The sequence below is a fragment of the Vollenhovia emeryi genome, unplaced genomic scaffold (assembly GCF_000949405.1).
Source record: "Vollenhovia emeryi isolate VEMERY1.0 unplaced genomic scaffold, V.emery_V1.0 DF939291.1, whole genome shotgun sequence".
Classification (NCBI taxonomy): domain Eukaryota; kingdom Metazoa; phylum Arthropoda; class Insecta; order Hymenoptera; family Formicidae; genus Vollenhovia; species Vollenhovia emeryi.
Genome location: NW_011967075.1, coordinates 191,409 through 212,994, shown reverse-complemented (window position 1 = coordinate 212,994; position 21,586 = coordinate 191,409). Strand labels below are relative to the sequence as shown.

The 21,586-nt window shown below is 41.6% G+C and overlaps 6 protein-coding genes across 12 annotated transcripts in view; 5 read left to right on the top strand and 1 right to left on the bottom strand.

Annotated features, from left to right (window-relative positions):
* The first annotated feature begins 279 nt into the window (after positions 1-279).
* Positions 280-4,048, top strand: LOC105559083. 3 transcript variants are annotated; one of them, XM_012007134.1, is made up of 8 exons: positions 287-345; positions 439-658; positions 1,214-1,390; positions 1,482-1,863; positions 2,022-2,215; positions 2,324-2,662; positions 2,738-2,866; positions 2,963-4,048. In XM_012007134.1, exons 2-8 carry the CDS (start codon positions 467-469, stop codon positions 3,035-3,037), a joined length of 1,488 nt encoding a protein of 495 aa, XP_011862524.1. In that variant the 5' UTR covers positions 287-345; positions 439-466; the 3' UTR covers positions 3,038-4,048. The 3 variants fall into 3 exon arrangements, with proteins under 3 accessions (XP_011862523.1, XP_011862525.1, XP_011862524.1); XM_012007133.1 differs by having other exon boundaries at positions 280-658; XM_012007135.1 differs by lacking the exon at positions 1,214-1,390 and having other exon boundaries at positions 280-658.
* Positions 4,049-4,492: 444 nt separating this feature from the next.
* On the top strand, positions 4,493-7,679 carry LOC105559082. 2 transcript variants are annotated; one of them, XM_012007132.1, is made up of 3 exons: positions 4,493-5,301; positions 5,621-5,812; positions 5,997-7,679. In XM_012007132.1, the coding sequence occupies exons 1-3, from the start codon at positions 5,020-5,022 to the stop codon at positions 6,177-6,179; spliced, it is 657 nt and encodes a 218-aa protein (XP_011862522.1). In that variant the 5' UTR covers positions 4,493-5,019; the 3' UTR covers positions 6,180-7,679. The 2 variants fall into 2 exon arrangements, with proteins under 2 accessions (XP_011862522.1, XP_011862521.1); XM_012007131.1 differs by having other exon boundaries at positions 4,495-5,301; positions 5,943-7,679.
* Positions 7,680-9,901: 2,222 nt separating this feature from the next.
* On the top strand, positions 9,902-13,061 carry LOC105559081 (rabenosyn-5). Its single transcript, XM_012007130.1, has 7 exons — positions 9,902-10,413; positions 10,553-10,681; positions 10,863-11,003; positions 11,100-11,261; positions 11,342-11,693; positions 11,861-12,266; positions 12,711-13,061. Exons 1-7 carry the CDS (start codon positions 10,278-10,280, stop codon positions 12,936-12,938), a joined length of 1,554 nt encoding a protein of 517 aa, XP_011862520.1. The 5' UTR covers positions 9,902-10,277; the 3' UTR covers positions 12,939-13,061.
* A 238-nt stretch (positions 13,062-13,299) lies between these two features.
* Positions 13,300-14,318, bottom strand: LOC105559080 (40S ribosomal protein S15). The gene is made up of 3 exons (XM_012007128.1): positions 14,213-14,318; positions 13,931-14,016; positions 13,300-13,699 (listed from the first exon to the last, which is right to left on the bottom strand). Exons 1-3 carry the CDS (start codon positions 14,219-14,221, stop codon positions 13,351-13,353), a joined length of 444 nt encoding a protein of 147 aa, XP_011862518.1. The 5' UTR covers positions 14,222-14,318; the 3' UTR covers positions 13,300-13,350.
* Positions 14,319-14,547: 229 nt separating this feature from the next.
* LOC105559078 lies at positions 14,548-18,920 on the top strand. 4 transcript variants are annotated; one of them, XM_012007127.1, is made up of 6 exons: positions 14,548-15,241; positions 15,342-15,472; positions 15,546-15,795; positions 15,861-15,976; positions 16,097-16,378; positions 16,469-18,920. In XM_012007127.1, exons 3-6 carry the CDS (start codon positions 15,650-15,652, stop codon positions 18,760-18,762), a joined length of 2,838 nt encoding a protein of 945 aa, XP_011862517.1. In that variant the 5' UTR covers positions 14,548-15,241; positions 15,342-15,472; positions 15,546-15,649; the 3' UTR covers positions 18,763-18,920. The 4 variants fall into 4 exon arrangements, with proteins under 4 accessions (XP_011862517.1, XP_011862516.1, XP_011862515.1 ...); XM_012007126.1 differs by having other exon boundaries at positions 14,549-14,842; positions 15,006-15,241; positions 16,097-18,919; XM_012007125.1 differs by having other exon boundaries at positions 14,549-14,899; positions 15,006-15,241; positions 16,097-18,919.
* A 147-nt stretch (positions 18,921-19,067) lies between these two features.
* The window catches only part of LOC105559093, an 11,637-nt gene continuing 9,118 nt past the window's right edge, over positions 19,068-21,586 (top strand). The window contains exons 1-4 of the mRNA XM_012007153.1: positions 19,068-19,984; positions 20,613-20,677; positions 20,785-20,923; positions 21,326-21,503. Coding sequence (XP_011862543.1) covers positions 19,943-19,984; positions 20,613-20,677; positions 20,785-20,923; positions 21,326-21,503 — 424 coding nt within the window. The 5' untranslated portion in view covers positions 19,068-19,942. The remainder of the gene's footprint in view (positions 19,985-20,612; positions 20,678-20,784; positions 20,924-21,325; positions 21,504-21,586) is intronic.

The following is a 21,586-nucleotide window of genomic DNA, read 5'->3' as shown; positions in this document are numbered from 1 at the left end:
CTGATTGGCTCTCGTAAGCAATCCAGTAGAAAAATAGTATCGTGTGCCATTGGCTTAATTCGGAACGCACCCTGTGTCGATGCCAGCCATACTATTTTATTTACCTAAAGCCCGCTGCAGACGATGCTATTTTTCCTGCTGGATTGCTTGCAATTTAGTAAATTACTAGGAATCCTGAATGCTGAGTGGTGCAATGATAGTAATTTACTAAATCGCAAGCAATCCAGCAGGAAAAATAGCATCGTCTGCAGCGGGCTTAACAAGACATGGCGGAGCTCTTTCCTCACTTACTAACCATAGCTCAGAGGTTGCAGTCTAGGCGGTACATAGAAGTCTGTGTTCACGGTTTGTTTCAGGAGAAAATTATTGCGAGCGGGTTTTGACGACACGATCCTGTATTTCTGAATTCTATCCGCTTCGAATGTCCGTCTCGAGCAGAGTGGAAAGGAGCTAAAACTGTAACAGCATGACTGACGCCGGCCAATGTAAAATCAACAAGAGCTTTCACTTCAAGTGGAACAACTATCAGAATCATCTGTCCGACGTCGTGCGGCAGCTCCTGGACGAGGACTGTATGGTGGATGTCATCCTGTCTGCGGCTGGCCAGCGTATTCACGCGCATCGCATTGTCTTGTGCGCGTGTAGCATTTTGTTTCAAGTAAACAGCTTGTCTCGTGAAACCTGTCACACGTAAACTCGCCACATCTCGCGATCGGGCGACACAGTTGCACATTTTACGTTTAGCGATAGCAATAACGACTGCTCTTCGCGAAAGCGATATTCTGAGTCGTTTTCAATTACTTTATCACTAAGCCACTTGTATTGCGGGAGTAGTGTAACGCATGCTTGTACACGGAATAGTTTTACAATTTGCATAACATAATAACAATGGTATTATAACTGTACACATTTTTATCACTTTATGTATACATTAGTTGCTTTCCTTTTACATGAAAACTCAGATAAATCTCACTTGTGCCGTCATAACTCAGTTGAATGCACGTTCCTTTTGATTCTTGAGAAGTGAGATTCAACCAGATTTAACTGAGTTTTCGCACACGATTGAGACCGTACGCTTTAGTGAGTTTAATAGACTCACATTAATGACGTCGTATCTGAGTATAAAATACATAACTGAGTGACTCAGTATCACTTGAGTGTAAAAGGAAAGCAGCTATTAATTGTCACGAGATTGACACTGTATCATTTGTAGGAAGTGCTTAGTCAAGTAACGGAAGATTACCCAACGATTATTCTAAGCGACATATCTCCTCAGGATATAAAATCGATTATCGAATTCGTGTATCACGGCGAGATCCGTGTTCCCGTCGACAATATCAGCAGCTTGCTCGAGGCGGCGCGATCGTTGCAAATAAGTGGCCTTGTCGACGTCAGTATCAAAGCATTTCCTTGTTCCATTCGCCTGTGAGACTCTGTGTACATTTAGCAGTTTATAATTTCCAATTGTTTCTCTTCAACAGATAGACGGAGTTGGAGAGAGCGAAGTTGTTAAAAGTCAAAAAGATTCTACGGAAGAGACCACGACGGAGGCGGGGGAGATCGAGGACAATGCCGAGTCCCTGGAGAGTGACTCGCGCGATCCGAGCACCTCTGAGAATTGTATCCTAAACAAAAAGAAGAAACGTCGCCGTGAAAATGTCAAGAGATATTACAATGACGACATGCTGGCGTCTGCAATTAGCGACTTGAAGCTGGGGCAGACTCTAATAGAGGCTGCTACTAAACACAATATACCGCGCTCGACGTTGTACATGCGGGCGAAAGCACTGGGCATACATTTGAATGCGTCGAGGAACGGATATCCCGCGGAGTGCATGAGTGCAGCCATAAATGCCGTCATCAGTCAGTGGTTTTTTCTACTCTGTCTCTTATTCTCCCTTTAGATTTCAATTCTGTACAGTGTTGGAGTTAGATTGCTTTGGTCTGCAATGTATATTGCGATTATTCGATAATTATACTTATTGCTAGATTGTGTGTAACTCGTGCTGATTTTATTGCAGATGGCTCGAGCTTGCAGCATGCATCGGAGATATTTAGAATACCTAAAACCGTGTTGTGGAGACGTTTACAAAAGGAGGGCTATCAAACCCTACGTCCCGAGATGAAGAGGTCGTACGCTTTGGACACGCGGGAGGCCGCGGTCAAAGCTCTGGAGAGGGGGGAGAATTTGACGAAGGTTGCCCTGGAATTTAAAGTAAATTTTCATTGCGATTTTATTATCTTGCTTCAATTCTTTCTATCGCGAACGGATATCCAACCGAATTGCTAACCGAGTGTAACCCAAGACACTAATGATGCCTAGATACCAAAGACTACATTGTTTAGAGAAAAGACACGGCTGGTAGATCAAGGTAAACTGCCGTTGTCGTTTTGGAAGAAGCGCAAAACCGAGAACGAGGAGTTGAAAAAGTCGCGACTGGAAGAAGCTGTGGCTGCTTGCAGGGGTGGCAGGATGTCGCAGGCCACGGCGTCCATGACCTATCACATTCCGAAGACTACGATATGGCGAAGGCTTCAGCAGGATGGGAAGAAGGTGGAGAAGGCGTCGAATGCGAAGAAGCAGCAACGGCTGGTCGATACGTCAGTGTCGCATGACGCTCAGACGAAGATGCAAGAGACGTCCAATTTCAGTTACTGCGAGGTAATAACGCAGACGTATCAATTTGCATATCACTTCGGCGTAACTTTGTCGCTGACGGATTCGCGGTGTGCGCAGGTCGCGTCGGAAATACCTATAACTTATATAGACGAGGATAGTATACCTGAGGACTCCGTGATAATCCTGACGACGGAGGAAATGGACGAACTGAATCTAGAGGGAGGCAGACAAATTATTGTAAATTCGGTACGCAAGATATGAATTTTTTTTTATCACGTTTGTGATAGTTTCAAATGACTTCCGATAGCAGTTTGCGCGACTGATTGTCTTCGTTTCTTTCAGGAATCCGGACAGGAATATATCCCGTGTACAATAAGTATCGAGGATAACGCCAACTATTCGGGGGCTGAGAGTTAGCGTTAGAGATGTAGATAATGAGAAGCGCCGATTAATTATCTCGTAATTAATTGCTTGCGTGACTATGCAAGTGTTATTTATAATACTTCAGCAAGGTGTACTATATTAATATTGTTGCATACGAGGTCTGTACAAAAAGTGTCCAGCCTGATTTTTTTTTCCACGCTAACGAAGGATGATGTAGGTATGGCAACTCGTAGAAGGGATCTTCCTGTGCCTGCATGAATATTTGTAGCCTTGCAGCAGCGCCGGTCGCGAAAGTGTAGCTACCAGAGACTGGCTCCGTGTAACGCGTGCTCGTCGCATTCACATCTTCTCGAAGATGACCGAACGCGTGGAGCAGCGGCATTCGCAAGATCCAGCAGGCTTTCAAAGATGGTGCAATGGGGGTTGCTCAAATCAAAGTATTCATAGTCCGTTCTTATGTTTAAGATCGTTTTAAGTAGACTCTTAATGTGTTTTCAACCAATCGCAGAGCCGTATTAGCGTCTTAAGACAACACTTAAGATGATTTTGAAATAAGAATCGACTATGAATGCTGGCCATAGTGTGGTACAACCGGTTCATAGATTGCCGCGTGTCCGCGGAGAGTGACCGGTTGTACCACACTTTGATTTGAGCAACTGTAATTGCATCGTCTTCGAAAGCCTGCTGGATCTTGCGAATGGTTTCTGCTTGGGTATCCCCAAGTTTCTGGCAGTACTTGACGCAGTACCGCTGCTCCACGCGTTCGGTCATCTTCGAGTTACACGGAGCCAGTCTGTGGTAGCTATACTTTTGCGATCAGCGTTGCTGGGGGGGGGGCTACAAATATTCACGCAGGCGCAGGAAGGTCCCTTCATCCTTCGTTAGCGTGAAAAGAAAATCAGGCTGGATACTTTTTGTACAGGCCTCGTATGTATGTTTATTTTTGACAAGTGTATAAAGTATCTTTGTACAAAGTTGGAGGATGCAATGTAAGGGGGACACGCTTAGTTTGTAAAAGCGAAATGAAGATTTGTGTGAGCTGTATATACGAGTGTGTTTCCTATCTTTGCGCCGCGCGAAGATTACTATCTTGTATTACTATCTATATTTAGTCGCAAGTCGAGTAATGCATGCCTCACACTTTGCGTTATTGCATTTGTATCAAAATTCTTACATCTTGCAATTGTATCAACGCGCGAGCTCGAGGGTTAAGTGCATTCGACAAATTTCCGAAATTAACTTTTTAGAAAATGAAAATGACGCGACACGATACAAGAATATGTTTCTTCATTTAATAAAAATCACGGATTACTGCATACGAGCATCTCGCCGGCCCGTCGCGATCGCGATTGGCTACGCTCCAGTTGCAACTGCGATTGGCGATTTCTGATTGGCTGACCGCAAACCCAAGGCCGCGACCTGCGACTCGATCGTGCGAGTTTTTTTTTCTCTAGCATAAAGATGTGAAAATTTTTTTTAATTATTTAATATTCATCGCTGAATTTTTTTCCCTTTTTTACGAGTCACGCTAAAGGAAATGATTCTCCGTAAATCAAATGCAGTGCGGACTTCACGTTCTCGTGTCGCGCGGGGACGTTCGCGCAAGTTGCGTGCGTCGCGACGCGTCGCGGTGTCTCTGCGTGTCACGTACAGCGGGGCATCCTACTTGCGTAGCCGTAGCCGTGCCGCGCGCGTCGCAATTGCGCATATTGCACGACACGCGGCCACACCGAGGGTCAAGTGTGGCGAGTTCGCCAGCTGCAACGTCGTTGCGTCGCGCGCGAAGAGAGACGGGTGTTGTCCTTTTTTTTCCCTTCCTCGAAGAGGAGAGTCTCCGACGCGCGGCGGACGCGGGACCGTGTCGCGTCGCGTCGCAGCTTAACGTAACGTTTACGTGACGTGACGTCGCGACTCTCTCGTCGAGTCGGGAGCGGCGCCTGATCGTGCGGAGACCCGCTTCCTCCGAGGCGGCGGCGGCCAGAAGCGCGAAGATCGCGTACATCTCGCGGGAGGACATGCCGGACAGCGGGGCGGTCTACCAGCCGACCACCGTCGGCTACACGTACGACAGCGGCGGCGACGGCAGCGGCGGCGGCGGTGGCGGCGGCGGCGGCGCCGCCGGGCTCAGGCACGGCTTCTGGCGCGTCGTCGCCAGGCACAAGCTCAGCTCCAGGAAGTGGCTCGAGTGGACGCTGCTGTCGGTCGCGCTCTGCTTCTTCGTCGCCGGCCTCACCACGATGCTCGTCAGCCTCGTCTCCGCCGAGGACGATCCCCCGAGCGACGACGCCGTGCCGAAGGTATAGAATCGCGATCGTTCGCGCGAACCCCCCCCGACCTCCCGTTTGCGAGCTCCGCCAAACTCTTATTTGCTTCATGTTCTTCAGAACAAATCGTATCTCGGGGGGGGGGGGGGGGTTAGAATTTAAATATGATTTTTAATCGAAGGAGAATGGGCTGATGAGCCGAGCTTGTCCTTGGTATTTGTGTGTTATAATTTAAACATTGAGTAGATGATGACGCGGCGAGCATTTTGCGACCTGCAATACGGTCATCTTCGATGCTACAGACGACGGTAATTTTAACAATTCATGACACCGAACAATGTGACAACTGCAGGTGACACCAGAGGAACATCCAACGGAGACACCGGACGTGCAGCAGCACGTCGAAAGTACAGGGAAGAGCTCCGTGGCGTTGGGCGCCGGGATAATGCTGGTCGGTGTGCTGCTTGGCTTTGTTTGGACATGGCTGAGCTTCTTCCACCACAGCAAATCGCCGAGGAACGGCATGACGAGTAGCAGCGGTCAGGTAAGCAAACGGGTTCCCAGCCGACACAATATTTTGCGTCTAATTTTATTTTTGCCGACGGCCATCCGCACGCCGGTACGTTCTGGTACATTTGTTTCTTTATCTTATGTACGCGTTGCTATGAGGAAAGATGTTGGGCGGTTTGAATCCATCGACTGACTTGCTGGTGGGTTCCACTTCGCAGTACGGGCCGGTACTCACAGAGGTGCCAAGCCAGCTGAAGATAAAGCAAGCCAGCGCGCACGACATGCCGGCCATACCGCTCTCCGACCAAGAGGAGGAAACGCACACGTTAATGCAGAACTCGGCGAGCCCGCCGTCGGTGTCCGTTGGATCTAACACCATCGCTAATCAAATCCCAGGTTGAGTAAACCGTTCGCTCCCTGTACGCGCGTACGACTGGCACGCGGACGCGTAGCTTTCGTTTTATAAATTTTCTAACGTGTACCGGAAGCGTTTATTATCGTTTTCGCGACCTTGCGAGTGCTGTTCGTTCGAAGCTTGAAGAAGGAACTTTTTCTTTTCTGATCTTCAAGCCGCGGCGTTTATTGCACCGTTACATTGACACGGATCTTGCGATTCGGAAATTTTATTCCACCTCAAAAGAGTAGGACACTTTACGAGTTTATAGACTTTTTTTTTTTATTTAGACTTAGGCAAATGCGATTTGAGAGATCTCGTTTACAGTTAGGGCGTTGTACTTATTTCTTTCTTCTTGCATTTTTGCTTGTGTGCATTACCCCACTCCGTCCACTATTGTCATTAATATGTTAAGTAAGCATTGGATCCAGATAGAAGAGAAAAAAAAAACAGTTGCGACAACGCGTCGCGTAGTTTTGATGACGATTCTGATATTGAACTGAATTACTTACACAAGGTGTCATTTAATTTACATTTATATTATTAAATAAGTATAATTTTCACTACACACGCATATACGCTTTATGCAAACTTTGCACGCGTCTAGGCAAATCTAAATCATTTTGCCTCGATTTAATATGCTCATAATATCGGTACGTATACCATGTATTTAAGTACCAAATCTAAATTAGTAATAACAATAGCAATTACTATTGACAATATATATTGTAAATTAAACGCATATTGGTACATACATATATCAATTAAGTCGGTAATTGTTACTCCAATTAGTATACAAAACGACTATGTATATATTAATGTAATGTGTATATATATATATATATATATATATTAATGAAACACATTAAAAAGGAAACGACTACAGTTTTAGAGAACGCTTGATTAAAAATGTTCATGATGTGCTTATGCCGCGACAAGCCACAAGCATGCACAACTTTAATTTTCGTTTATTCTACGTTTTGATGTTTGATTTGTAATATATACGATTATGTATATTATTTTACATCGCACATGATATTATTATAAAATAATTTTATACAATGGACACATTTTCTTCAACGGGACACTCTATTTGCGCACACTTTTTATGATTTTATATAATAAAGTTAATTGATCTTTCACGTAGACGTAGTATAAACATAGAGTACATCCTGTAAGATATCTTTAATGGTATATGTAATACGTTAATTCCGGGCATGGTACATAATATTGTATAAAACACCGATTCGAGATAATTTTTATAAATATATGTCTGTCGTTTCTCGCTGAAACGACGCGTTCAGTTTTGTAGCGTGCGATAAGAATTTTAGAGGAAACGTCAAAGGACGGCCTGTAAGTTTGTCTGAATTCAATGCTGTTACCGTATCAATCACACAGCCTCATTTTTTTTTAACATTCACGTGAGATCGTTACGCCTGCGTTACTGACTCGTATACTAATTTATGTAAATGTTCTGGACTGTAAGACGAATAAACATTAACAAAAACTCGCGACTTTTCTCTTCTTTCTGATTAACATTAATTGCGATATCGTATTAGAATTAGCCGAAGAATCTGTCGTTAAAAGGAGATTCAAAGATTTTAAGACGCTATTATAAATCATCAAATTCGTCAGACTTTTTGTAATCCTTCGTAACGTGTATCATTGTAGAGCAGGGAAACGCAACTAGATTTTTTGGTGAGCCAAATTTGAAATTATACCTCGGGCTGCGGCAGCTAGAAGTTGTGCCTTTCTTGCCTTCTTTGTATTAACCAGAAAACGCCAACAATTCGACGCTACTAATTCACTTTGATTTTTACGTTTTCTGTGGGTCAAACTTGGACGTCGCGGGCCGGATTTGACCAGTTTCGTATCCCTGTTGTAGAGCACGTATCTAAATTATTTTAACTGTTAAAAATTAAATGATAGAGCCAATTCTATTTAAAATTATCTGAGAGCAACAAATTCTTATTACAACTTCGTCGACGTATATCGACTGGGCGTCAATTCTGTATCTTATAGTGAAAATTTGTCTATTTTTAAGCGGACAGTTAGAAAGAGACGAAGCTACTCACTTGGCATTTTCACTATAGTGTAAGATACGGAATTGACCACCTTATCTCTTTCGATTTCATTCTGCTCCAGAACGAGCGTTTTGGCACAAAAGCCAGAAATTGTGTAAAATCGAGATACGACTTTGCGAAAGAAATCAGTCGATATGTAATAAATGTTTCGCTAACTCGATCTTTCAACGAAACGTCACTTTTCAAGTTTTTTTTCCCTTTGCAAGTGTTTAGCAACATATAAAAATAATAATTAGAATTGGTCGCTGAACATCTATAGTGCACGTAACGTATGCTATAGATTTCAGCGTTAACAATGAATTTTGGAACACAGTTGTAAGGTAATAAAAGGTAAGAATCTCATGGAACATATTTCTCAAGTTCTATGACACGAGCAATGAATTGAAAAAAAAATGTAAAGCATGTGAACAAATAATAAAAATACAAAGATTAATTGAACATAGCAATTTAAAACGTCACTATTTTTTTGTAGATAAGTATGGATATAAGATACATATATATAATATAAATATATCTTTAATATAAATATATAATATACTAAGTATGACAAGATATAAATACAATGAAATAAATTGGTTAATTAATATTGAATTATTAAAAATCCTATCCAAAATATAGGTACACATTTGTCAAAAACACGTCCGTTACTCGAGTAGAAATAAAATCATGCATGCCTTATGTATGGTCAGGGCCCGATAGGGATGAGGAAGTAAAGAATGCCCTAATAATTAAGGAATCCCTGACATGTGCCTGATCCGGTACGCCTGATTCCCTCATAGAATTTGATAAACGTTAACCTGAATAGATAGCACTAGTACCACATACTGCCGCGACGTGGCGACCGCGCGTTAGTCTTTCTCGTATGTAAAAATCATCCCGTATTAGTATAAGAGGCGAGCCGATATGATGCGACAGCGACGAAAAGATAAAACGATGCAAAGGATGTAAGAAACTAATAAAACTGAAGTATGTCATTATAATAACATATTTCAGGTTTACTAGTAATAAAACTGAAGTATGTTATTATAATGCCATATTCCAGTCTTACTAGTTTCTCACATCCTTTACATTGTTTGATTTTTTCGTCGTGTGTATCATCGTATACTTGACCAATATCTCCTTTCCCGGTAATTTTTCCGTCTTATATCCACTTCGCTATGTGGCGATCGAACGAAAAACCAACAATGTTTTTGTTTGGTTTTGAACCCGGGCCTTCGGGATTACCAGACCATCGCACAATCCTCTGCGCCACGATCGCCACTTAAATTTAATTGTTAAAGAGGGTAGAGTTGCTTATGGAAAAGTAGAACAGAATAGAAAAAATTTCTATTTTTATTGAGCTTTCGCATTAATAAAGTAAAGTTAATTCTGATCAAATTTTGTCACATCTGACATTATTTGATTGATAATATATTAGATAAAATTGGATATATGCAGCTTCTTTCCCCGGGTATATTAAATTTATCTAACAATTCTTCAAAATTTACCGAAAGCGCGAAGGAAAGTTTTACAGTGGCCCAGTGCAACGATAAAAAGGAAAAAAGTCTAATTGCCATTTCGATCTTCGATAATCTGCGTTTCAAATGAAGCGCGCCACTTTTGCACAGTCCGCATCTCGCCTAATCTCGCTTAAACGCTATTGACGCCTTCTGCATCACTCCTTATCTACGATTCCGGGAGAATTGCGCTCTAGTGCCGATAATGATACACCACAGATAAAATCGGCCTCTCGTTCGTCGCAGGTCGCGACGCGGACGCGCTAAGACCTGCGTCGTGCGAGACCACGCGTCGTTGCCCCGAGAGAAGCGCGAGAGCGTCCGTGGTATCGCTCGGTATCGCGAGACCGGCGAGTCCCCCGCGTTTGACACTTCTATCAGCTGTCGCGCTCAATATGGCTGCTCGCGAGACGCCTTCCCGTCCGCGGCGCTGCAGAAACGCCCGCGTTAGGACGTGTACGTGGTGAACGCGCGATCGAGGGTCTCCGCTGAGTTGCGGACACGCGAGGGCGTCCCGGCCCCGCGATGGCGGGCAACGACGTGGTGCTGGAGGGATTTCTCTGTCCCATATGCATGACCGACTTCAAGGCGCCCGGTCACCTGACGAAGCACTTCGACGAGGTTCACAATGACGATCCGGAGATCCTGAGGTCGCTCAGAGGTGCGTGCGCGATCCTACGCCGACTTGTTCGCCAAGTAGAAGATTAGAGCTCGTCGTCCGCGGGCCGTTCGCCGCGCGGGCTCCTGAGGTGTTTGCGGAACGAATGTCGGGTCATGTGCGTTTGTTTTTTCTTCTTTAGATTTACTCGGCAAAGCCAGGAACAAGTTCCTGCCCTTGAAGCAGGGCAGCATACCGGAGGCATTTCCAAGCGCGATACTGCAGGACAAGAGACGGAGTCCTGAGATCAATTGGGGACCACAGGAGATAGGTACTCGCGCGCGGTGTCCTCGCTGTGGGGGGATTTTTCTTGTTAAAGTTCCTGAATGGTCAGACCCAGGTCTCTCCCCGGTTTCCCCGAAAACCAGCATTTGGAGATTGCGCGCTGGCAGCGGGACAGGCGATTGAATTTCACGGGATGTCGCAATGTTGACTTCTGAAAACTGTTCCAGGTGCAGCTACGTCTCACACGAGGTATTTTAAGGACGTGAGAAACGCTCGGCTAGAGAGATACGCGTACGAGACAAATAAGCTTCTTATAAGGCTAGATAAGTTACTAAATAATTTACCGTCGGATCCGGTCGACAGGAAAGGTGAGCAAGTTGTATAAATTCTTACCTGTCCACCGATTCCACGACGCCCGTGACTGGCGCACAATTGAGCGACGTGAGGGATAATTTTCTTTACAGCCCACGAACGCACCGTTGTACCGTGGCTCGACGAGAAGGACGTGAAATTGTGCCCCAATTGTGCCAAGAGCTTTCACCTGGCGAGGCGAAAACATCACTGTAGATTATGTGGGGCGGTCATGTGCCATAATTGTACAGTATTTTTGTCCCTGATCGAAGCACGTGCGTATCAATATTGTCCCGCGGGACAGCTCGAATGTATTCCCGAAAGCTAGCCAAAGCCGGTTGTTCTTGTTTTACAGGAAAAATGACCAATCCCGTGTCGATACAAGACGATTCTGCACTGTCACCTACGTCGGGACGAGCGTTTCCCGGGAGAGTAACGCGCACGGGCATCGGTGTCTCGAAATTAGTGCGATCACCTTCCAACGGTAGCTTGAACAGCGTCCTATCGTTGGTGAATGATTCGGCTGGCAGCGAACAGCATTTCCGAGTTTGTACGCACTGCATAAACTTGCTCGATGCAAGGGAGATGCAGAAGGCGAAGCAATTCGACAAACCGATCGTTTGCGGATTCTACGAGAAAATGAGGGAACACATGAGCGAGGCGTCGCAGCATTTAGCGATGTACAACAAAATGTGGGAGTCGTTGAAGTACGTCAACTACCATCGAGACATCGATCTGTTCGCACAATATAATTTACTGCATTAAAAAATATATATGTAATACACAGCGACTTCTTTAGTGTATAAGTTGTCAATTGTGAAACTAGTTTCGAGGGGATTTAGAATGTTTTGCAAAATTACTTTTTTTTTTTTAGAGAAGGCGAGACTACGTACGGTTTGGAAGATGCGCAGTCGTTACGAGTCAAACTGGCGAAGTTGGGGGAGAATATAGACGCGACCAGTAAAAGAATTCTAGTCTTTAGCATGAAGAAAAGCGCGGACGATTCGCAGGAGGCGGACAAGGCGGGACAAGAATTGAGATTGTATCAGATGGTTAGGACATCAGCAATGATCTTTCTAAAAGAGGAGCTGTTGACTCTACAACCCTTGCCTTCGGCAGAAGAATATGTAGCTTTACAAGAGGAACGCCAGAGACGAATAGAGGCTCGAATAGCGTACGAGCGGCAATTGGAGGAAGAGCAGCGAGAAAAGCCGAAAGAGCAACGCAGGAAAGACACCAACTGGAATTTGGACAGCAGTCCAGCTTTGAAAACCAGTCAGGTATGTACTAACAAACTGGCAGACGATTTAGGACACGATTTCCAAATCATGGATCTATAATATTAGAGTCACAATAAAATAAAATTAATAACAAAAAAATGATAAGCTGTATGTAATTATATTTGATTTTTAAATTTGGTCGTATGTTATATGTTGTTGACTTGTTAATATATTTCTATTACCTTTTATATCTGGTGTCGGCTCGTTGCCTTTTACTATCGCAAAGGAAAATTGTTTGAGCTATTCGTTCATTTTATGCTCTTGGCTTATTTTCATGCGGTATAATTAATATCCGAGGACATTTTTCAAGATACACGACATCTATTTCTTTATTAAAAAAAAGATGCATTTGAATAGTCTAACTGTAAGATTTGTGGACAAATTATCGATTAATCATTCGTTGACCGTTTCAAGTTTTCGTCATGGCAGTCCTCAAATTTTTAGGCACAAGCGATGGTGACTCAGTCTCAAGGCTGGGGTCCGTCTCACATTACCCCCATCATGTCTTCCTCCATGGATCCAATAATCGAACAAATGAGCAACCTTCGCGCGTACATTAAACAAGCCCGCGCCGATTGCAAGTACGACGAGGTCGCAACGCTAGAGAACAATCTTCGAGAACTACAAAGTGCCTACTTCGCTATGAAACAAAGTAATAGTAATGACGGATAGACATTTTCGAATAGCACATTTCTTATATCTCGGCATGTTAAATTCTTCTACAGTGTTACCTATTAATTTGCAAAGTATTTAATAAAACCTTCTCGAATAAAAACTCGTAAAGCATGCATTATACAACGTACGAGTACTATGAAATATATAAGAACACATTCTGCAAGATATTTTGATACAAAGGTTCCATGGCTCTCGTTCACGTTGCTCGATTTACTTTTTCTACATTTCGAGATCAAATTTAAAAGAATCCCGTATACTTTTGCTGTCGCAAATTAAAGAAACTGAGTTTTTGTTGCTGGTACTAGAAAAAAATTAATTTACAAAGACTGTATAAAAGACTCGACGAAGAAATTAACTCTTTTGTTTACACGTTTGGTAAATTTATTGATACAAGGTAGCGAAGTACATTTTACTTGAGTGGAATAAAACGTGAGGAATGGGTGGCACCGATACCAGGTCTACCGTGTTTAACAGGTTTGTACGTAACAGAGAACTCCCCAAGATAATGGCCAATCATTTCTGGCTTGATCTCGACCTGGTTGAAGGTCTTGCCGTTGTATACACCAACGATCGAGCCAACCATCTCCGGTACGATGATCATATTGCGCAAATGCGTCTTGACGATCTCGGGCTTCTCATTAGGTGGCGTCTCCTTCTTTGCCTTGCGCAGCTTCTTGACAAGAGCCATAGACTTTCGTTTCAGACCGTGAGAAAAGCGTCTGCGCGCTCGCGCGTGCATCAAGTCCATCAACTGCTCACTGGGGAAAAAAGTTATTTGTTAATAAACATCCTTTCCCCTTGTTCCCACGCTCGCATACTTCATCCATTTTTAACAACTTGGAGAATGCACCGTGGAAATAAATTGTGTGAAATTAAATACTGTTCAATTTTAAGCGCATTGGAAGTGAACCCACGGTCATAGATTGTAATATTTCTTATTGTGAGGTTAGAGCATTATTGTATAGGTTATGTCGTGATGCCAATCTTACTTCGGCATGTCCAAGAGCTGGTCGAGGTCAACCCCCCGGAAGGTAAACTTCCTGAAGGTCCTCTTCTTCTTCTGAGTTTCATCCGCCTGCAAAGAACACACGTAGAGAAATAAAGACAATTCGGGATATTCGTTAGACGCGTGACAATCGCACGCGATACGTAAATATTGTTCCGCAGATGTAGCTGGGAAACCGAAGAAATTGTACGATTCGTACAATCACGCATCGCACAATCGATGCGTGAGAACCTCGTGGATTTTATATCGCATCTCGAGAACCCACCTCAGCCATGGTTGCGCCTTTTCGGTGAAGAGGTCTTGGAGGTCTACGCCGGAGAAAAACGACGAGAGGCGGGGGAGAGAACGGATTTCTCCGGCGAACGCTTCTAGACGCATGCGCGTGTCACAGATCACGTGACATCAGGGTTTGTTCTTTATAGCTGAACTGACTGTACATACACCAGTCAGTTCAGACTAGAGGGTCTCTAGTCTTCTTGCGTACGACAAATGTAAACAACCGGTCTAGCACGATTGGTTTTGACTCTTCGTTCCTTGTCGGATCCAAAAGTATAAGCCAATCATATCGGGCGTCGTACGTTGGATATCGGATCCAGCGTGTGAATCTGCACCACTGATCGCTGGAACGGGCTGCGTGTGGAGATGGCTGATGAGGCGTTGCATCTGTGTCCGTTCAATTACTATTTTTTCTCCCCTCTCTTTCTCCCTCCCTTCCTATAGTCCAGGTTTTTATATTTTACATAAGAATGCGCGAGTTCGACATTACGGGCACTAACGTTTCGTCTCCGAGATGTATGGCACAATGTGACAAAATGTAATTAAACGAATTGTTTAATTGAAAGAATAAGTGGCGAGTGTGTCGGGTCGCTCAATTATGTTCCGAGAAGTGACAAAGGTACAACGAGCGAGCAAGGTTTATCTTCGGACGAAGCTGCGGTCTTATTATTTACGTGTACTGTATTAAAACTTTGACGTTCACCGGGGCGTTCGTACACGGAATCGTCATTGATGTCGTCGAATTTTCTAATAGCCGCGCTTACCACCCGAGTACATTTCAGAAATGCTAACGGGACGCAGCTAACATTGGAGGAGAAAGCAAGCTCGAGCCTGTCAAATGCCAACATCATAAACTTCGCGTTGCGAAGCGAGCGGCATTTCAATGTCAGTTTGTGCTTAACGTTGGTCTGCGCAATTCTTCTTACATGGATTGTCTCGGGAGCTTTCGTCTCTCTCGTCGTATCGGCGTGTATTCTGTTACTGCAATGTAAATCGTTCGTCACCTCGATCAAACAGGGTTCGATATCATTTTTTTAATAAACAAATAGTCTAACAGAAGCCGCTTTGTAAAGGGACAAACAAATTGTGTGATTGTTAATACACACACTGTATTGCAGATACGTTGTTGGTTGTCGAATCAGTGGGTGTACATATCGAGAGGAAGAGAGGCTTTGGCATCCTCACGTCGACAGAGTTCTTGCCATGGGACGTGGTGGAAGATATATTCATCAATGAGGTCATAAAAGGAGTAAGTTTACACGTCTGCGTTTGCAAGCAGCGGGGAAGAAAATCACTCACGCTCGCAAATGTTTTTGTTTCAGCAAAGAGTGCTCTACTGCCTTACGTTTATCGTGAACGAATCGGTCGGTAGACAGGGTTCGAGAAGATTAGTTCCGTTGTTTCAAGATTTGTTACCCGAAAGAAAATGCCTGGAATACATGTACCAACGCTTAGCCAGCTTGATTGGATCGACAAAACGAAAGAGTCTCTGTTAGTCATTCCTGGCGCTTATTGGCTGTGCCACAAGAAGAGCATATACAAGTTTATCTTTAGATACCACCGCACAATGAAGTAAGACGTTTGGTGTCGCTGTGTTAGTTTTTTTAAGAAAATTTCATTTTACATTGCACTTTCAGAAATACCACGCGATTTTCATACGGACGAGAATTATTCAAGATCATTAGGAGAATCATCAAGTGTCATCCGACGCAGGGTCAACAATTTGGTACCCAGCACCTTCTCGTCACTTACAGTATCCTTTTCTTACTATTAATGTTGATAATATTGATATTCTTATTAATGTTAAATATTTTTTATAAGTAAGACTTTCAAATGACTATATTTCCTTTAATGCAATTTTTAAAAAATATAGACTGTACATTTTGGACTCGACAGGACAAGATGTTTGCAATAATGAAATTCCAGCAGCGCAATAACGCTGCGGCGTTTTCACACGCGTTTGTATTAACGATAAAGACTTTTCCTTCGTTGGAGCACTCGTTATTTGATTTGAAGTATCCGATTGTGAAAGAAGCTGACGCAGGTACTACTTTTAAAGATTTGAATGCCTCCTTGGATACCGAGGAGAAAATTATCAGTACTGTGATACCTGCCACTGACAAGACGTCTTCAAGAAAATCCGCGATATGTCAAAGTAAAAAAATAGATCAAATTGCAACATACAATGCTATTGAGGATATGTTGAGCGAAGCTTTGAAAACAACAATTGATTCTAATTTTAAAGATGATGGCATAAGGGACTCTGCAATCTTTCAAGAAAATCTGGGTGAGAGAAGTGACACAACAGCGGAAATGCAGCTTGATAATACGGAACATAATACAAAATTTCGTTACATACAAGAAAGTAAGTCTGTAAACTGTAATGCTGAAAGATGTGGGAAAAATTTAGAACAACTTTCTATTGATGGTTTACAAGAACAATCCTTAAGAGCGAAGGAAATAGATGAAACTGAAATTGAAAATGCACAAATAAAAGAGGACAAAAAATCAAACTTAGCAATACAAAAACAAACCCAACATATTCAAGATGTTCAGAAATATAAAGTATCTTCTTCGTCGAAACCTTTTACAGAAACAAAAGATAGCAATGATTGGCTGCTATCAAATAAACTCCATTTTGATGAAAAGTTAATAGAGAAAGATGATACGTGCACTACCATTAACAAAGACAGTTTAGATGATGATAAAAAGACGTCTAGAGAAATTATAGGTCCTAACAATGTACCGAGATATCAATATTTTACTGAGATGGAGGTAGAAGATGTAGAATCTAACTCGATTATGGATCAACATAAGAATCTGCAGACTGAGATGAAGAATATAAATAAAGGTTGTGTTCCAAAAACGATTAAAGAAAATAGCAAGTCTACACGCACGAAGCAAAAGGAAATTTACAATAAAATGACAAACTTAGAATATCAGGCAAATGACGGACAGCATACTGGAACTTCACTGAATACTGACGATAAACAATCGGGAGATAATATGCACAGTAAGTCGTGCAAGACTCGTAAACAAAAAAGTAGGGAATCCGAGAGAAAAACCATACCTGACAAGGTTCTGCGTTCCTCTAATATTACCGATTTAGTGATGGAGGGCCTAATGTTTACTATACGACAAGATCAGGATAGCGTGGCCGTCATTGAACAAAAGACCAAATTAGAAGTGGATGAAGTCTTGGAAAATTCTGAGAAAGTTGAAACGAAGGCTGGAGAAAAGTGTCTGTTAAATTCCAGCTTACTGAGATTGGAGAACTTGGTAACCATGATAGATTCTCCACGCAATAGAAACGAACAATATAAGAATCGCCATGGAATCAGCAAAAGTGCAAATCCACCATCGTTTAATACTTATTCTAACGACGCTGTACACAATGTAAATATTAATTTCGTAGATACGGGAATGTACAGATTAAGCGTGTCCAATTATGATAGACATAGCGCGAGGAATCATTTAAATCTGTATCAGCATCCATGCGTTCCCTCTAACATTAAGAATAATAGTGATAGTTGCTTAGCAGGAATTGTGACAGAACATGAACAATTCAAGGAAAGGCAAGATTGTGACAACAAGCGAGACAAAAGACATAAAAATAATATCGAATTGAGAAAACAAGGGGATGTTATTCCCGAGACTTCATCATCTAAGAAACTTAATGCATGCCTGCGAGATACGAATTCACCGATGATCACAGATATCGAAGACAGCCATAAGGAATCGATGGAAGGATATTATAATTCGCTGCCACCGTATTCCTCATTAAATCCAAATGAAATAGCTACGAAGACAACTTCTGTAATCTCTAAGGAATCCAGTTTAATGAAATCACTTCGGCAGGAGGTAAATGTACCGAGGATAGTTTCGGATAAGGCTATTACTATTGAGCAAATGCCACCAGCCTTGCAGAAGACCCTGCGACACACATGCAGAGCACGCAGGTTTTCCTCAACAATTAATAGTGAAACGTTGCGGCAGAACGAGCGGAAACTGCAACACGTGGCGTTATCGAAGAACACGATTTCCGAAGCGGATGTCTTATTAAAGGACAATAGTATGGATCCCAATATAGCGAATAACTCATTGTCTACGAAATTGACAATTAATTCTGAAAAAGTAAAGAGTGACGGCGTGGAAGCTTGCGTAACGCTCGATGAGGATGTTCCAAGACCCAATAGAGATACGCGCGTGAGGAGTTCGAAGAGAAAAAACGAGACTCGCACCTTACGAAAGGATTCGTCATCGAAGCGCGGTTCGCCAAGAAAATTACAGGATATCACGGAGGAGTTTTATTACGACTTGTTGCATGTACATAACAAAGACAATGCCATTCGACAGAGATGCCTGAGACAGAAACAAAGATCGTTGAACAATCTCGACAACGTGAAGAGTGGCGGCAAAGTTCGTATAGAAATGTTAAAGTTTATTCAGGACATCACGGAGGGTGCTAGAGTAGTGGTGAGACGGCTGAATATAGACAATAAATCCAATTTGTTAGGGAAAAATTCTAATTTAATTTAACATTTTTAATATTTTATTATAATAAATATTTAATTTGACTATGTAAAATTTTAACTATGTGCGCTCATTAAAAATTCAGTCCGTAAGGGAATAGTTTTACTTCACTCGCACTCGCGTGCATTATATGTATATTACATGTTCTTCATCACGACGAATTATAAATATGAATGATAAAATTATAAACATGATCGTAATTCAGATTATTTCGGCATCTTATTCTCATCCCGATCCGAAGAGTTGATTAATAAACCTGTTGTTGCCATTAATATGAATTCTACGCGAGTCCTTATCAAGGATTCTATTACTTCAATCTTTCCGAAAGAAACGATTGTCTAAAGAAAAATATTTTTCTCAAATTTTCATTCTTCTAGTCACTATTCTTTCTAACATGGATAATAACATTGCTTTGTCACTTTCTTTAACATTTTGAGTATGTTGCTTGCAAGAGATTTGTAAAGATATGTAGTTATTTTTATAAAAATTATAACAAGTTTTAAAATTAATGTGTGCTACTCCTGGCATCGTTTCTCCTGAGAAAACTGAGAGTATGTATTTGTTTTAGAGTTTAAATTTAATATTTTATTATTTTCTTTATAGTAAACCCAGCTGTACCAGTATACAGTTTGATTAAGATGGCGTATTTCATTCGATACACAAGAAAGTAATTAGAACATAAAAGAATTAAGAACGAGAAATTAATTTAAAGAGTAGTGCTTTAGTCTGCAATAAATATATATGTATATGTATTCTTGTATAATATATTTGTTATACATATAAATATCCAAATTTGTTGTAATATCGAACAAACGAATTATCGATATAAGTCGATTAATTAAATCTAAAAGCATGGCATTTACGTCCATTGTTATATCGGTGCAGATTAATTTTAATCTCGGTTTAATTTACTTTTTATCCACTTCTAATTCACAGAACTACAAAAGGATTAAAAGTGAGTTAAACCGAGATTGAACTTAATCTGCATTGACAATAATGAACATCGGGGAAACAATCTTTTTGTATTAAAAAAAAAAAGTACAAAAGCAGTGCGGATTGGGTTTCGCGGAAGTGCAAAAAGTGCAGGCGGATTGACAGCGGGAAAAGTGACGGCATTTGTTTGGCGCAATGTGCGAGAGGAGGTAATTTTACGAAATCAGTATTACGCGTCGCTGTTTGACATAATATGGACAATGATAGTAAGGAAACCGATATCAAGGGCAGTATTGTAAGTATTGAGAGCGGTGGATTTCTCAAGCGACTGAAATGCTAGCGTGAGCATGCACATTTAACAATGTGAGGTTAAGCTAGGTTAGGTTGTAACATGAAATCAATCCCGCGTGTACGAGAATTGCTTTACTTTCGTATCTCTTGAAAGTACTCGCCGACTCGGGCTGTCGGGTTTACATTTGTCAGGCTTGTAAACCATACATACATTCCGTTCCTTTAAGACTTCTCGGAGGAGCCGGAAAGCTCACGCCGACATGCCGGTAGCGCGAGCGTTTCGTAATCCCGCCGATCTGCCTTTTTGCAGCTAAATATCACGCATCTTTCATCTTTCCGCCCTTTCTCGTCGATGTCCAATTACGTACTTATTTTATTCGAAATGCGGAGAGCGCAGCACGAGTCGCGAGTTCGAATTGTTTCTGTTCTTTCTTGCTGACAAAAAAAATCAATAGTGATTACATCGCTGCATCTCTCTTCTTTTTGTCTTTCGCTTTATTTTTATGTTGATTAAGGCGCAATCGTATTGCGAAAGGGTTTATGTGGGGTTTATCGTACATCTTTTTCGATAACTTTGCAAGATTTTTCAGTTATACGACACGGATACGAATTAATCAAGAAATGATTTTCAGGAGGACGATAAGGAAAAGAGAATGAAGGCACTTTTATTATTAAAACGGAAAATGTGCAAGACACAGTAAGGGTTTCTTGAGTTTTATTAGATTAATTTAGATATGTATCGATATATATGAATAATGCTATCGATAGCGTAAACAAGTTTAATAGAATTTTCGTCTGCTTCAGTGATTTAATTACCCAGTATTCTGAAAAGATGAAGGAAACTAATTATTTAAAATCGAATTTGGAAAACTTGAAGAAAGAAGACATGGACACGATATCGAAGTACAAGGCTGCCTTAGATAACATGAGAAAGCTGGATGTTGTAAGTAATGTAATTCTGTCTTTGGTTATGTCCCAAAACATTTTTCTGGGGAAAATTTTACACGAGAGATTGATCGGAACCGATCGGTAACGCTTGAAAAGATTTTGTAATGGCAAATCGAATAAAGGTTTTTGAACGTAACCCTAGATAATAATTTAGTATTTTTATACTCTTAAGTTATTTATAAAATAATTTAATAATAGCTTTTTGTAAAATATAAAAAGTATTTCAAGCTAATATTTCGAAACGTGCAAAATTATAAAAAACTCCGTTGCTTCGCTCCTACTGCTTATTCATAGTGTCCTGAATATTCCTGATTAGATCTTTTACCAAACGAGTCGTTTTTTTTTATTTATTGTTCAAATTGTATGCATTGACAATAATATATTTTTTTAATTTCAGAAAGTTGTAGCATATAAAGAAAGAAATAAAGAGCTAGAAGACAAGGTAAATGATTACGAGATACATAAAGTTGCAGATAAACAGATAATACAACAATTAACATATAAAATAGCTGAAGTGGACGGCGAACTTTCAACTAAAGTTATGGAGCACGAACTGCAAAAGTCATCTTTTGAAGGTAGTGACGAACTAAATGTTTTTGCACATTTCTTCATGTATTATTTGATACATACAGAAGATTAAATTAGTTAATTTACGTCT

Coding starts and splice junctions, on each gene's coding strand:
- LOC105559083 (XM_012007133.1), top strand. CDS start 467: ATGACTGACGCCGGCCAATGTAAAATCAACAAGAGCTTTCACTTCAAG. Junction 2,663..2,737: donor CCAATTTCAGTTACTGCGAG/GTAATAACGCAG, acceptor CGGTGTGCGCAG/GTCGCGTCGGAAATACCTAT. Junction 2,867..2,962: donor GACAAATTATTGTAAATTCG/GTACGCAAGATA, acceptor CGTTTCTTTCAG/GAATCCGGACAGGAATATAT.
- LOC105559082 (XM_012007131.1), top strand. CDS start 5,020: ATGCCGGACAGCGGGGCGGTCTACCAGCCGACCACCGTCGGCTACACG. Junction 5,302..5,620: donor GCGACGACGCCGTGCCGAAG/GTATAGAATCGC, acceptor TGACAACTGCAG/GTGACACCAGAGGAACATCC. Junction 5,813..5,942: donor TGACGAGTAGCAGCGGTCAG/GTAAGCAAACGG, acceptor CTATGAGGAAAG/ATGTTGGGCGGTTTGAATCC.
- LOC105559081 (XM_012007130.1), top strand. CDS start 10,278: ATGGCGGGCAACGACGTGGTGCTGGAGGGATTTCTCTGTCCCATATGC. Junction 10,414..10,552: donor GATCCTGAGGTCGCTCAGAG/GTGCGTGCGCGA, acceptor TTTCTTCTTTAG/ATTTACTCGGCAAAGCCAGG. Junction 11,004..11,099: donor GGATCCGGTCGACAGGAAAG/GTGAGCAAGTTG, acceptor TTTTCTTTACAG/CCCACGAACGCACCGTTGTA.
- LOC105559080 (XM_012007128.1), bottom strand. Junction 13,700..13,930: donor CAGCTCTTGGACATGCCGAA/GTAAGATTGGCA, acceptor TTTTTTCCCCAG/TGAGCAGTTGATGGACTTGA.
- LOC105559078 (XM_012007126.1), top strand. CDS start 15,650: ATGCCTGGAATACATGTACCAACGCTTAGCCAGCTTGATTGGATCGAC. Junction 15,796..15,860: donor AGATACCACCGCACAATGAA/GTAAGACGTTTG, acceptor TTGCACTTTCAG/AAATACCACGCGATTTTCAT. Junction 15,977..16,096: donor GCACCTTCTCGTCACTTACA/GTATCCTTTTCT, acceptor TAAAAAATATAG/ACTGTACATTTTGGACTCGA.